Below are 16,027 nucleotides of genomic sequence, written 5' to 3'. Positions count from 1 at the left end.
GAGGATTTAATTTGAGTCTTGAAAATGTTTGAGTAGGCAATATTGGGTGAGTTTGCTTCAAATTGAGTCCATGTTAATTAATTTATGTAAAATGGGCGAAATTGGAGAAGAAATTAATTAATCAATATCAATGTTCTAAAAAGCGCTAGGCGGTAGGCGGGCAGAAACCCACCGCCTAGCGCTTAGCCACCTAAGCGGTTTTTAAAAAAAAACCCTAAATAATAAATAACTTGAAATATTCATGAGTTTTACAATAAAATATAATTTTTATGTCTTATGTGTTTTTAGTTTTTGTACGAAACTCTTATAAAATTTTAACAACAACAACAACAACAACAACAACGACAACAACATAAATATTAATAGATATCAAGTCTTCATATGTAATATGAGATTTAATTTTTTGCTTGACTTTCTTTTTTGCGCTTCTTCTTTCTTTATGTGTTTATTTATCGCTTCGTGTCTCTCTTTTAGTTTTGATTTTAAATTTTTTTTAAATAAAAAATAGTAACCGTCTAGGCGGATTTCTGTCCACCTAGGCGGCTTGGGCGCCGCTTAAGCGGACAACGCCTAGAGGCATAACCTAAAAAGAAAGCGAGGCGGTGGACAACCGCTTAGCGCCTAGACGATGCCTAGGCGGGTCTAGGCGGCGCCTTTTAGAATATTAATCGTCTAGGCATGGCCTTTTAGAATACTGATTAATATAAATATATAAAATACAATGAGTACTGAATTTGGTTGGCGGAATCGCCGGAAGATGAATGATGAGTAGTTCCTTGATAATAAATAGATTAAATAATGATCAATTTGGGTGGAAAACGCAATGGTAATTATTAATGAGCATTTTATTGATAATAAATAAATTAAATAATGATCAATTTGGATAGAAAACGCAAATGTAATTATTAATAATTAAAATATTCAAATTTTATTACCGTGTTAAATAAATTAATAACTTCGTTAGGTATTCCAATTTCCACGATCTATTGATGCACATTATCATATATACGCTGCCATTACTTATTTTGTGGTGTTCAACTGAGAAATTGAATGGTTCAAAAAAAAAACTGAAAAATTGAATAATTGTACATAGAGAAAATTAATGTATGTACTCGTGTTCATTATTCTCCTAATTTGTAATTTGAAAATAAAATAAAAAGATAAAATAAGATTAAAAAAATCTTACATTAAGACTCTTCTGGAGCAAACTTGTGGACAGGATATAAATGTGTTTTGACAATTTTGGCTAAAAGCCAAAAATAAAATCTTTAGTTTCGAGATTCGAGAAATAAGGAATCTAATTAAAATATGGAGGTCGCCGAGTAGGCAACTAATTGATAAGTGAAGAAATTGTGTTTTTATTTTATGCAAATTGAGATAATAACTACATTACACCAAATGCTGTTGGATATATCAAGTTAACATAAAGTTTTAAAATTTTCGTGCTAAGGGAGAGTTGAGTTGATAGTGTTATAACGTTATTATTTTAACAGTTATTTTTTTTTTTTTGACGTAGGAACCGGAGCCGCTATCTTTTGGTGCGCTCTGGGTAAACCTCCACACTAACGCAATAGCCTGCAAACTACGCTAGTCAGGTAAATCACACTAGGCAAGCCCTGTGTGACAGTAAGTGAGTGATTGACTCATGCTCTAGAGTTCGATTATTCCTTTCAAGACTTTATCGGATGAAATGTTATATACTTATATAAAAATATTATGTTTTGTATATATATATATAATATTTTTTAAAAAAAGTATTTGTTGTTTTTATATATCAATTCTGATGAAAAATATAACTTGAATATCTCACAAAAATTATTCGTGATTGGTGAAGCCATTTTACAAAAGTGTTTTTTGTATGTATATAAATTAGTTGCAGTGTACACACATTACGTGTGTAATATTATATAAAAATATATGTTTTGTGTGTATATAATATAACATTTTTTTTTATGTTCTTAAGTCTCAATTCATGAGCATAGAAGGAATCTTTTCAGCTCATGTAGCAGAACTCCTAGCGGCTTGAGAAGGATTACTGTTGGCTTCCAAATTTCCAGCAACGTGATAAATTTCATCAACCTTAGTCTCCAGATTGCTGACGATGAACCAATAATTTCTTGCATTCGAACTCTCGGTTCAAAGTTCTCGGGATTCCAAGCAATACACTGTAAACGCTCAGCTAATGGTATTGCTCACCACTTGGCCCCGCGAGGACTTCATGAGAATATGGACTTCAAAGACTGTAATCCTTTGTTTATTAGTAAATCTGTAATCCATGACATTATTATCTCTTAATGGAATATTAGTATCTTCTCAAAAAAAAATATAACATTTTTTTAAAATATATTTGCTTTTAATATGTTTTTTTTAACAATGCGATAATTTTGTGGTTTTTCTTTAATTAAGGACGAGAATTTGCAAGAAACCACCAAAATCATCTTTCAATAAACTCCTAACACGGAACATAAAAAGCCCGCAACTTTTTTATGTGAAAAATGAAAAGGAAAAATCTAGAAAGACTTGAAAGGTGTAAAGTAATGGGGGCCCAAATGAGGAAGTTTCCTTATTTCCAAGTTTCCCATCTTCGCCCGGCCCAATAATCTACCCGTTTCCCCGAAGAAATTTCCGCACGTTTGCTTTCCTTAGTCCCACACGGTCCACACGCACACAACTTCCCTTTTGCTTCTTTCCTTCTTTCCTATATAAATTAATTTACATATTTACATCCGCAATTATCACTTCCTCCCTTTGATTTCTTAACTCTGCTCTACAATATCCCACTAATTTCTGGTTCTCGTGTCCCAATGGGTGAGGTGAGAAGAATCATCCGCCACACTTTTATGGCTTTTTTTAGTTTTTTTTTTGTTTTTTTTAATTAAGTGTGGATCTTTTTTATTAATGTTTTCTGGGTTCCTTTTTTGCTGGATTGATGCAGAAGAAGAAGAACACCGATGCCAAAGAAGGAGACAACAAGAAAAATGACAATGGAGGCGGCAAGGGCAATGTCACGGTGGTTTTGAAGGCTGATTTGCATTGCGATGGATGCGCTACCAAAGTCATCAAGTGCATTCGCTCTTTCGATGGTAAAAATCTATGCTGTTTTTTTTGTTTAGTTTATTATTGTGTATGCATGGAAAATATTCCTCTATTTTCATGGAATCTGAATGGAATCCCAGTAATGCTTTTCCTTTTGATTTTCCTATTCCCCTTACCCATAACCAACTCTCAGGTGTTCACCCACGTCTCCTCTGCTGTAACTTTTAATGGGCTCAAAAGTTTCTGGTTTTTACCCGTTTCATTTTCTGAGAATCCTCTGTTTCGCCTTCTAATTAATGGGGCTCTGTTTGAAGTTTTTGCTACTGTACATATATCATTTTGATAATGATAATAAATGCGTTGATTACTTTCACAAAAGGTGTGGATAATGCAACCGTCGGCGAGGGACAGAAGATTACGGTGGTGGGTAAAGTAGATCCGCTCAAGCTCAAGGAAAAAGTGGAGCAAAAAACCCACAAAAAGATCGAATTGATCTCACCAGCGCCCAAGAAGGAGGCCAACAATGGCGACAACAAAGAGAACGCAAAAGGGAAAGAGAACAACGGTGGCGACAATCAAAAGCAGGAGAAAAAGAAAGAATCCAAAGACAAAAACTCAAAGGATAAACCTGATGAGAAAAAATCCAAGCAGAAGGAGGTAAACTGTTCATTGATTAATCAAATACCCAAAACCCCATTGTTGTTGTTGTTTTTTTACTCCAATCCTTTTTCTTATTTTTCACTGCTCCAAAATTAAACTATTGGCTTTTCTGCGCTGTTCCCTATTGTGCGTTTCTGCGTTTCATGTACGTGAATTTTGCATATTCTGATGTCCTTTTGTCCTTTCCGCCCAACCCCCGGCGCACGTTAGTTCCCTTTCCCTGCCCCTTTGTATATTCATTGCTCACAATATTTTGTCATGTCTATTTTGAATGTACCATTTCCTCTTTTTCACCAGGTATTGATTTGGGTTCTTAAATAAAATTGAATCACAGAGTTAATTAAATTAAATCACTAAAAATTATGTTTAATTTTTTTTAGTAACGTACGTGGGACTACATTCCCGATACAGTGTCCCCTCTGAAATCATGCCAGAAGCGCACGATAGCATCAAGCAGTTGCATTATCGCGCATTTGATGCTGCGCAGTTTGGTTGATATATTTCACGTCAAATATATTTCTTTTTTATTTTTGAATGTTTTTGATGTTTGTGTCCGATTCCAATCGAATTTTGCGTAACTTCCACGTTTTCTAAACTTCTCCTCCCCCGTCGGATGTGCCACGTGGACCAGGCGCATCTTAGTAGAATCCATCTCCGTTTTGTTTTTTTTTTTTACGGTTTCTCCATTGTTGCAGACACCTGTTACGACGGCGGTGCTGAAGGTCAATCTGCACTGTGAGGGATGCATACAGAAGATCGGAAAAATCGTCACCAAGACTAAGGGTAATTAATCTGTTGAATGAATATTTGAAATGATCGATTCGTAATATCAACTGAGGGAGTGGTTCCAACTGAGGGAATATGCTTTTTTTTTTTTTTAATATTATTTTCCAGGATATCAGGATATGAAGATCGACAGGCAGCAGGAGCTCGTGACGGTGACCGGCGCCATGGACATGAAGGCTTTGGCGGAGATGCTGAAGAAGCATCTGAAGAAAAATGTTGAAATCGTGCCGCCGAAGAAGGAAGGAGAGAAGAAAGAGGGTGGCGGCGGGGACAAGAAGAAGGGCGGTGGAGGAGGAGGAGATGGAGGCGAGGCAGCGGGCGGGGGTGCCGGCGCCGGTGGGGAGAAGATGGAAGGGAACAAGATGCAGTTTCAGGTCGGATACCCGTACCCGTTTATGTACGGGCCGGGTCCTGCTGGGGACCAGTTTCATTATTACCCGTTTCCAGCCGGGCTCTACCATGCTCCGCAACTGTTCAGCGATGAGAACCCTAATGCTTGTAGTGTCATGTGAGGGAGGTGCAAATTTGTAAATAACCACGCTGAGGGGTAATTAGGTCTTTTTGCACGCGATGGTATTACTATTAATCACTTTTAAGTTCGTTAATTAATTAATTTTGTCGTTACTATTGTCTAATTTCCAATTTATAATATAAATAAAAACGTGCCAGATCATATTCTAAAGTTAACAAATACAAAATTACCTACAACTAATAAATTAAGTATAGGCTTTAGCAGCTCATCTCTTATCACCTCAAATATAAGTAAAATAATATTAATTGAGTTGGGAATTCATTGGTTTGGAGAAAAAAAGAGAGTAATATGCTAAACTTACACTGATACTGATATCAAGAATTGAAACAAATATGTTGGCTGCAGGTTAGATTCCTCTACCCCATTATCATTCATATCCTCTTTTGTGCAAAACATACACTACTTGCAGTTTTTGGAATCCCTTGTCTAATTAACCAAATCAGCACTAAAAAAAAAACACAAATCTGATATACCTTGAAGGGCTCCCAACAAGCTCTATAGTTTCCAAGGTATAAACTTGATCCCGAGTAAAAATAATGAAACTCAATTTGATTATGTACTCTCGACTCAAATTTTATTAAACTAAATCCAACTGAAATCTGTTTTTTGAATGGAATAATTAAGGGAAAATTGCTTTTTTGGTCCTGTATATTTGTCACTTTGCGATTTTGGTCCTTTATATTTTCAGATTGCAGTTTTAGTCCGCTATCTTTATTTTTTTGGCAATTTTAGTCCTTTTTTCGATGTGGCGCTGACGTGGCACCAATTCAATGCTGATGTGGAGCTGACGTGTACAGTGCCACGTCAGCATTTTCGAAGAAAAAGGACCGAAATTGCCAAAAATCGAAACATACAGGACTAAAACTGAAATGTGAAAACATAAAGGACCAAAATTGCAAAGTGACAAACATACAGGACTAAATTTGCAATTTTTCCAATAATTAATTAGGCAACTACAGTTGCCGAATTGCATCTGGCAATGACATTTTTTTGTCTGTTACTGTGGAAGTGTGTGTATGAACACCAGTACTCCCGTTAGTACCCTGCACCTGCAGTATGCTCTGCAGTGCCTCCTTCTCTTGCACCAAAGTTACACTACTCTCCAATTTCTAAATAGATAAATACATATACTATGTTTTTCAGGAGAATGGCAAGGTATTTTTCATCATACTAAGGTGACAATAACATAAATCCAACCTCCATTCACTGGTAATAACGTGGCATTCTAGACCGATGCTTGTATTGGCTCATTTGGACAATAGGATAATTGATCCCTGGATGGTTCGAGTTCATGTTAACATATATAATAGCAATACTATAATACTAATATGCAGTTTCTAGTATAATATAGGATAAGAAAACCCATCCGTTGACCTTTTTAGGCTCTCTTTGAAATGGCAAATTTATATACATAAATCAATTAGAAAAGGGAAAAGAAAAAAGTGTGGGGACAATTGCCAAGTGTATATGTTTATTCAACACAGCTACTACCAATAGGATTTGAAAATGCGATTTTTACACACACACACACTTTACGTCATTCAACATGAATTCCAATCACAAAACTCTAAATGCGACTAAAATACAAAATATAAAGAAAGGCGTGGTTCCAGTTTAATATAAAAAAGGAGCAGGGCAAAAGCGGCATTATCTGGACTGGTCGGATTCCAAAATCCATGTGATGGTAGGCCTACGAGTGATGATTACACCAAGTAGGCAAAAAAGGGAGATGAAGTCCCAGTGCTCGTGTCAACTGTGAAATTACACATACATACGCAAACAGAATAAGAATCGAATTCTTTTTATTATCTCCTTTTTAAAAAAAAAAAAACAAAAAAAAACAAACATTTGTAATTAAATTTTGTTCAATGTATATTATCATTTTTAATTTCAATCATCGTCAGTAATTTTCACAACTTTTGAATTAGAAACTTCCCGGTCGAGCCATTCATGACCACGTACAAATCAGTCGAGATAAAAAAATTTTGTTTCCGGTGTTCATGGTGAACTTCAAGTTTAATTTTAACCATTCGAATGATGTATTAATGATACTTTAAATACAATTATCTTGGATATTTAATTATTTATTTAGATAAATACATCAATAAGAAAGAATTTGTTAGAATGTTGATCAGATATGTGATTGGTTGTTATAGTCAAAGAAAAAGGACTCCCATGAATTTCTTGGCAAACACGACGAAGAATTATTGCATGGGGGCCATATTTTGTTCAATCAATTTCCACACCTAGCTAGCTATCTAATTCTGCACAATAATATTGCATTATTTTTCAATTAAATGTATTACTTTTAATTTTCCTTGTTCTTAAAACTTAAGACAAAATAAAATTGTTATATAATATAATTATAATTATACTATATAAAATAGCATAATTTTTTATTTTTTATTTAAAAAAAAAAACCAAGTGCCTCTATTTATGAGAGTACGTTTCGGCCAGTGAGTAGTACAAGTTGAAGTTGGACGCCTTTATATCAACCCCTATGGATTTGCTATTCAATAAATTCTTGGTTTCCATTATAGAGATTGGGAAAATGGACTTTTGGGACAAAGTTTCCAAACCCCATCATGGAATTAGTCTACAAATTGGAATTCGATTAATGGCCAGGAGTCAAGTCAATATTCCATTTTAATTTTTTGTCACTTGATGTGCATGTACAAGTATGGACAAAATAAAAAGATTATTATTCATTTTTTCATTTGATTTAAGAGACAGCACGAGTGGGGAGGGAATTCATGGTAGCCAGTTGTCTGAAAATGAAAACATAAAAATATTAAATATATATAATTTTCATTTCCACCTAAAAAAAACTCAACTATCAAATTTTGTTGGGGGGATATACTCGACCTAGCTCATCATCCTTTGCTAGACAACATGGTGGTCAAGGATTTTACTGTATTTTGGTATCATATAGTGGAGTGAAGTGGAGGTCATCGTCTCATGTCATTTTCTCTTAGGTTATACTTGATGGAAGTTGTTCAAATATATATATTTTAAATGTATATTTTTTTTTGTTATTTATAGAAGTATAAGACTATAAATTTTAAATCTACCATTTTCATGTTTATATTGTATTTCATCATTTCATTTTAATTAATATTGATTTAAAGTTAATCAATTAATAGTGTTATTTGAAATTCATCATATGTTATGTAACTAATGTGTAAATAATTAAGTACGGTATATATTAAAATTTGATCTATTGTTTCATTATTAATAATAAAACTATGATCGAAATTCATGCATTTCAAATCCTCTCAAGTTTCATCCAAGCGCAACCTTACATTTTGTAATATTCATTTAATTTGCTTCTTACTATTTTGATCGCAAAACATATATTCATTAATATGTTGACAAAGATTAGAAATTAGAATAAAACGAATATATATATATATACACACACACAATTTACTGTAAGATAGTTTCACGGATCTTTTATTTGCGTCAACCAATAAAAAATATTAATTTTTACACAAAATCACCGGTGAGACGGTTTCATGAGTGAATTTTGTGAGACGAATCTACTAATAAGGTCACTCATGATAAATCATTATTTTTTTAATGCCAAAAATATTATTTTTTAATAAAAATCTGATTATGATTGAACCATCTCACAGATTTTTATCAATAAAAACGTCTTACAATGGCCTACTTATATATGATATTTGTGTTTAAGAATCTTTTCCAAAGGGTGCAACTTGTGAACGTCTTGTGTCGGACCTGTCGGCTAAGCATTTGACGATGATCTTCTATTGAGGGGAAAAATGGGCCTGGCCCAAATAACACCTCGCTTCAACCCACTGGATCTATAAAAGACCCAGTTTTGATAGATTGGACGACTTCAGTGTGACCCGACCCAATTGTACTGCCCCTCCTTTGAACAATATATTTTTATAAGTAACTTGATCCATTAAATATTTATTCGGAGCAGTCATGGGAGGTTAATGGGCTAGATGTCAGGATTTAAGGCCATTCAAACTCACCCGATTTTATTATTGTTTGTTTTCCATATCCTAGGAGTTTAAGAATAAATTTTATTCAGCTATAAGCTCAACCAAGTAAATATTAAAAAGAGAACCAATTTCTGGATTTATTTCTTAATTTTTCAAAATTTTAATGTGCAAACGAAATTATATGATAAAGAATCATGGAAGTAATGTTTTGTTGGCGTAGCATTAGATCACAAAATGATAAATATATTATATTCTGAATATTGAAATTAATGTTTTTTTTAACTTCAATTATTTGGAGTCCTTATTCGACTTGATTATTAATCATATTTGTGATAAGGGAGATCATCCTTACATCATCCCTCAATGGCCCTAAAGTTAGGTCCATGTCGGCCATTATCCCAGGTCGGCATAGCTCCCAGAAAAACATGGCCCCAGGTTGACCACATCTCAGGTCGACGGTTATAGTGATCCGCACTGTGATCACATACTAATCAGAAACTTAGACATGCAATTAAAAAATAGTTAAACATAATCAGAGATAAACTGCAGAAACTTAAACTAAATAAATAACTTAATACCAATAAGGTACAACCTAGTGGTTGTACCCTGCAATCCTGCCTTAGTCAACACCCAATCTCCAGATCTCTAGGAGAGCTAACTGTAACTAACCCATCGAATGAGGTGTCCAGACAACAGAAAATAACTGGACGTGAGCACTAAAACTCAATACGCTAGTACAGATAAACATACATATATGATGCATGTAATATAATAAATGGGTATCATGTCTGGATAACGAATCAGAAATCCACTCAGACTGATGCCTAGGATATGAGCTGTAGCCGCTAGGACTCAAACCACTGGACCCAACCACTTATTTCTACCAGGACGTGGACCAAATGTCCCTGGGTCACTAGAGTCTAGCAGACCCGTCGGTCATAGTGACTCTCAGTGTCAAAACGTCCTAACAAGGACTGAACACCCTATGAATTTGATCACAATTGGCGATCCAAAAATGCATGAAATTGTTCGAACAGAATGAAAAAAAAAATTATGCAAAAAAGAAAAAAAAAAGCATCTGAACAACAAGATCGTGACACGTTTGGAAATTAATATTTTGGTGATATTGAAGGATCTGGATCTAATTTACCATCATATTATTGATTATCTTTTAAATGTGTTTTTGTTCCAATTATTGTCTTTGTATTTGTATTTTGAATTATGTGTTTCAATTTGCATGTGTATTTCAATCGTGTATTTCAATTATGTATTTTTAGTTCATGAATTATGTATTTCAATTTGCATTTGTATTTCAATTAGGTGTATTTCAATTATGTATTCCAATTTGGTATTTGTAATCCAATTCGCATTTTTATTTTAATTATTTACATTTGTATACACAATTGTATTATTTATAAATCATTCTTTAATTATTTATATTTATTTAAATAAATAAATAATAAATTAAATTAATAATTAAATATTTTTTATTAAATTAAATTTATAATTATAATAATTTTTTTTGTTCTAATATTTAATTATTAAAACAATAAATTAAATATTAAATTATTATTTATAATTAGAAAAAAAAATAAAAAGTATTTAAAAAATTATTTTAAAAAAGAAAAAGTGCAAAAGGAGATAATATGCTGCGCCGAAATTGTGTTTTTTGGCACAGCGTTGGAGCTGCTCTTAGACCTAGTATATCTTTTATAAATTAATAACATCTCTAAAATAATATTTCTTTACGGTCCTCGTTTGATCAGTTAGCTTGTAATGTTTTTTCGTACAACCCTTATATAAATCTGTAGTCCATTAATATCATAAATTAAAAATTCTCTACAATTACAAATATGACTAAGAAAATCTAGTGAAATATGATTTTATTATTTATTTCTTTTAAAATTTAAATTTAATTGGATTTCTTTTATACTCACATGATACTTTATGTATTTATGTGTTACGATTGATTTTTGGACATCTTTTAGATTAGAAGTCATTGTAGAGCATGCTTTTAATAATTTTTTAATCCCTCCGATTTACTATACATCGTTTGGTTCGAGGATAGGATAAATAATATTTGGATAAGTAATATAATATAATATAAAATATATAGAAAATGATAGTTAATTTAGTATTTGATTTGATTGATAGATTATAGTTTATTTGATTTGATTGATTGAATTTTATATTAAAAATATAAATTACCATTTTGCCCTTTTGAGAATAAATAAAATATGAATAATATTATTTATAAGGGTAATATAGTAATTTAAATTTAATGATTTGATTGATGTAAGATAAATGATTAATGATTTGATTGATATAAAATAAATAATTAATTGATGAATAAATAATATGACGAGAAGAACGCGAGATTGAATAAGATAAGTTGTACAAGTATTAATTGTACTTGTACCAAATGGTACCTATAAATTACATTTTTTTTCATCCATCTCAAATATATAGTATAGTTTCCATATTTAATGTTATCTTTTTTTTAAAGGTGAATTGATGTTCAGTCCCTAAATCCAAAATCAAATTAAGAATCAGTCTTTTGTCAGAAAAAATTTGTTTGCACTCCCTGGGCCCACATTATTTTTTTCGGATAAAATTAAGTACAAAACATTGAAAATATGGTACAAATACAAGATATTTGAGCACTAATTGTTCAAGATCGAGTACAAAAAATATAATTTTGAGTATATATAAAACTTAAACATCTTTATTAATGTGAACTTGCAACGTGTGTTTGAGTACTCAAAAATCATATATTTGTACCAGATCTAACACATTGGGTACTCAAAAATCACATATAAGTACCATATTTTCAATGTTTTGTACCGATTTCATCCAAATAAGATAAATGTGTAATTAATATCAATATTTTTTTAGTACTCGAAAATCATATATTTATACTAGATTCAACACATTTGATACTCAAATATTATGTACTTGTACCATATTTTTCATGTTTTGTACCAAATTTCATCCGAAACAAAACATGTGGGCTCGGGGAGTTTAAACAAAGTTTTTTTCTGACAGGGACTGATTACCAATTTAAGTTTAGATTTGGGGACTGAATTATAAATTACCGTTTTTTTAACCTTTTTATCAAATTACCACTATTAAACTAATATAATTAACTACTTGTATAATTAATTTATTTTATTAAAATATTTATTAAATAAAGGTAAAATAAAAAATTATTTTTTAAAATTTACTTTTTCAAACACATTCTTAATCTGTGTGAAAACAAACACTTGTCTATATCAATGAGAAGAAAGGAATAAAATATTTTTTTTATATAGTCGTTCCTATATATATCTTTAACGCATTCAAGGTTCTTAAAAAGCGTCGAACGATATGAACGCAACGGTTTGTTCATGCCACCCACAGGATAGTACCCTGCGGGTGACGTGTAACCCCATGATTGGTCAAAATCAGTGGGTCCCATGTGGGGCCCATTGATTTTGACCAATCATGATCCGCCATGCTACCCCCAGGGCACTACCCTGGGGTAGCATCGAACTAACCGAAGGGGTTTTGTTCATGCCACTCGCATGATAGTACCCTGCGGGTGACGTGTAATCCCATGATTGGTCAAAATCAGTGGGTCCCATGTGGGGCCCACTGATTTTGACTAATCATGATCCGCCACGCTACCCTCAGGGCACTACCCTGGGGGTAGCATCGAACTAACCGAAGGGGTTTTGTTCATGCCACCCGCAGGATAGTATCCTGCGGGTGACGTGTAACCCCATAATTGGTCAAAATCAGTGGACACGTAGACGACACTTAGGTGGTTTCTCTGAAAATAATTTAATTAATGTACAATATATAAAATATTTTATAATACCTTGTATTAATCAAAATATACACAAACTATTCAATATCTTCATTATTTTTTTTCCCAAGCATTGTCATGCTTATCAATGTGCATAAATTTCAACAAAATATTCATAAATGTGTTACACTTTATTTTTTAAATATTATATTTTAAAATTTAGTTTTTTTAAAAAAAAAAATTCAAACCACACATGCTGTTTGTTACACACAGATGAATTTTGAGCCACTTAGGCGGCCGATGTTTCAAACACCGTCTGAATTCACCGATTTTTTAAAATCCGGGGCGGTGGATAGTCACAGGCGGCGTCTTTTAGAATACTGATCACAATTTTTTTTTTTTTTTTACAATAATCTATAGATGCAAATAATACAGTTAACATATAAAAGCTCGTATTAGACAGTCTCACGGATCAACGTTGCGAGACGAATTTTCTGTTTGGTTCGACCCATGAAAACATATTACATTTGATGCCAAAAATATTAGTTTTTATTATAGATATAATACGGGTCGACCCAACTCACAGGAGACCTATAATGTATGCGAATTTATTTGATTAGTCAATATAATGAATATTATAAAATTATTAAAAACAATATATTAATCTCACTTACTTATTTTTATAAATATATATATATATATATATATATATATATATATGTACATTGCATTTTTTTATATTAATTCAAATAATATGATATAGATATTAGTGAAACACATTAATGATCGATATTTTAGTAATCCAATAAATGTCAACTAAATTTCTTAAAAAAATAAAAAAATAAATGTCAACTAATAAAAAAACATATATGACTCGTTAAAACAATAAACTATTAATTTATCGATTAATTAATATTTTTATAAATCGAATAAATTCCATAGTCCTAACATAATTAGTTTATATAGATTTTACCATATATTATTATCTTTATAATTATTTAGGGAAATATTCAAGGGAAATTTTTATAATCTTTATTACGTAAACAAAAAGAAGCAAATTTTATGCAAGTTATAACTAATTAGTAATTACCTGATGAGCCTTTGATGCTTTATAAAAAGTTATAAGAGGTGGTAAAGATGCAGTTAAAATATTTTAATTTTTATGACAGCTCAATTGTTACATGTTGACCGATATCACAGTACATACACTTATTACACCACAATAAATTGGAAATTTTAACCGCGTACCTAGACGTGATTTTTTAAAAAAAATAATTTTATGGTTAAATATTTAAAAACACTAATTTCATCAATAATTTTACGGTTAAATATTTAAAAACACTAATTTCATCTTGAAATTGAATGAAGGATTGATGTACTTTTGCCCTGTTTATGTAAAAAAGTTTTGAATGATATCATGGTCACCTATCCGTAAACTCTTTTGCGATCATCGACTGATGTGACATGAATCTATTGAATATACAAGACGACATATTAGCCGGTGCTTATGTAGAAACCAACCGTGGATGCACAAAATTAGATCAAACCTATGTGTATACATATATAAATATTAATTTAAAAAATAAAAATTATAAAGTTTGATGTGGGGCCAAAATCTTGAGTTCACTGCCACCGGAGAGTAGCAATGGTCTCTTAGGTAGTGTGTTTGAGAAAGTTTTTAAAAAGTACTTCTCCGCTTCTAGCTAGTCTTAACAAAATTTCATATATTTTCAAAATTTTGTTGAGAAAATACTGAGAAGTGCTTCCTAAAGTCTCCCAAACACTAACTAATTCAGTATCCCTAGCTTAAAGGAAAACAAAAAATCCCTAAAATCGAAGAAGAAAGTGAAATATGAAGAAGATGGATAGATTGCTTTCAGATATTTACGGCACCAACGTGCATGAATTGCCTGTTATGTATGGATCGTTTTCGAATCTGATCAAAGCAATTTCACTCTTTTTTTTATTTAGCTAGTTTTAAAATCCCTAAAAAGATGAACGAGTAAAGACAAATTTTAAGTAATTACCTCGATTTTTTTTTGACAGGTAAAACTTGCAACCTTGATGCATGATCACTAATATAAGGTATCTCATTACAAGTCGATCCAGCCAAATCGCGAAATTCCCAAGCACCAAATAGAGAAGAACAAGCAAATTACTTGCTAGTGAAATCTGCAGAAATCGAAGATGTAATCTCTAAGGCACATGAATCAACATAACACAAATCACTTAATGGTTCTGTGACTGTCCAGCATAGCCAAAAGTGCGTCGATGAGACAACTAACTTGGTGGAAATCCTTTATTGCGAGCTACTCAGAGGCCTTCTCGATCGATCTGATTGTTGGCAGCTCGATTAAGTACACATTTTGTTCATTACAATTTTCAACACAAGATCATTCAAATGTACATCTTGAGCGTGGTCTTAGAGCATAAACCCCCACTTTCCGCTTCCAGCTGCAACCCTAGAACCTCCTCCCTCGGTCAGGATCTGCTCGATTTCGCTCGGCCGACAAGGAACCGTCAGGGCACCGTCACGGTCGAATCCATATTCTTCGGCAGCTTGCTCTAGTAACCTCAAGAATGAAGGGTGCGCCAGGTAACACAATGGCACGACGAATCTCTTCCATTCGTCACAGTCGGCCGCGATCACAGCGAAATGCCCTTTCTTCACGTCGTCCGGGACATTGTCGACTTCTTGGAATTCATCCACATCGTCATAGGAGGCGACGTTCTTGCTCAGAATTACTAGAGTTTTTTGTAGCCTCTCCATAATTACTATCTTTAGCTTAACAATACCTCTACTATTTTTCTTGCCATTTCTTGAAGATTTCGCCATGCTTGATGTTTTGCTTGAGCTGGGACGAAATTCAAAATAAGGGTTTTATTTATTTATTTATTTATTATTTTGGTTTGCTTTTAGGCGATGGTTTGAATTGCAAACTAGGGTTTGAAATATATATAGTGTGTCGGAGTGATGTTTTAGTTGAAAATTAGAATAGGACTGAGACTGAGAGTCACGTTGGTGTGTAAAAATTATATGGAGACCAATGCATGTGAGTGAGAAATTTAATGCATCCGTGAAACGTCAATTCTATTACTTGTCATTTCATGCAATTCAACAGCTTCAATTTTTTAGGGTACATTTTTCGTGAAATAAAGCTAAAGAGAGTATATCCCACTTCTTCAAACAATCTGTTCGTACGTCTTGGAATTTATTCAACATATATGTTCCTTTGTATGTGCGCGCATCATATA

General features: G+C 32.6%; 2 protein-coding genes across 2 annotated transcripts; one reads left to right on the top strand and one right to left on the bottom strand.

The window, feature by feature from the left end:
* The first annotated feature begins 2,697 nt into the window (after positions 1-2,697).
* Positions 2,698-5,110, top strand: LOC140881419 (heavy metal-associated isoprenylated plant protein 3-like). Its single transcript, XM_073286713.1, has 5 exons — positions 2,698-2,813; positions 2,936-3,083; positions 3,416-3,693; positions 4,392-4,479; positions 4,591-5,110. Exons 1-5 carry the CDS (start codon positions 2,805-2,807, stop codon positions 4,992-4,994), a joined length of 927 nt encoding a protein of 308 aa, XP_073142814.1. The 5' UTR covers positions 2,698-2,804; the 3' UTR covers positions 4,995-5,110.
* Positions 5,111-14,857: 9,747 nt separating this feature from the next.
* On the bottom strand, positions 14,858-15,596 carry LOC140885383 (auxin-induced protein 15A). The gene is made up of 2 exons (XM_073292343.1): positions 15,058-15,596; positions 14,858-14,944 (listed from the first exon to the last, which is right to left on the bottom strand). Exon 1 carries the CDS (start codon positions 15,540-15,542, stop codon positions 15,195-15,197), a length of 348 nt encoding a protein of 115 aa, XP_073148444.1. The 5' UTR covers positions 15,543-15,596; the 3' UTR covers positions 14,858-14,944; positions 15,058-15,194.
* Between the last annotated feature and the right edge of the window lie 431 nt (positions 15,597-16,027).

The sequence above is a fragment of the Henckelia pumila genome, chromosome 2, assembly GCF_033568475.1.
Source record: "Henckelia pumila isolate YLH828 chromosome 2, ASM3356847v2, whole genome shotgun sequence".
NCBI lineage: Eukaryota > Viridiplantae > Streptophyta > Magnoliopsida > Lamiales > Gesneriaceae > Henckelia > Henckelia pumila.
Note: the sequence above shows the minus strand (reverse complement) of the source record. Positions and strands in the feature narration are given on the sequence as shown.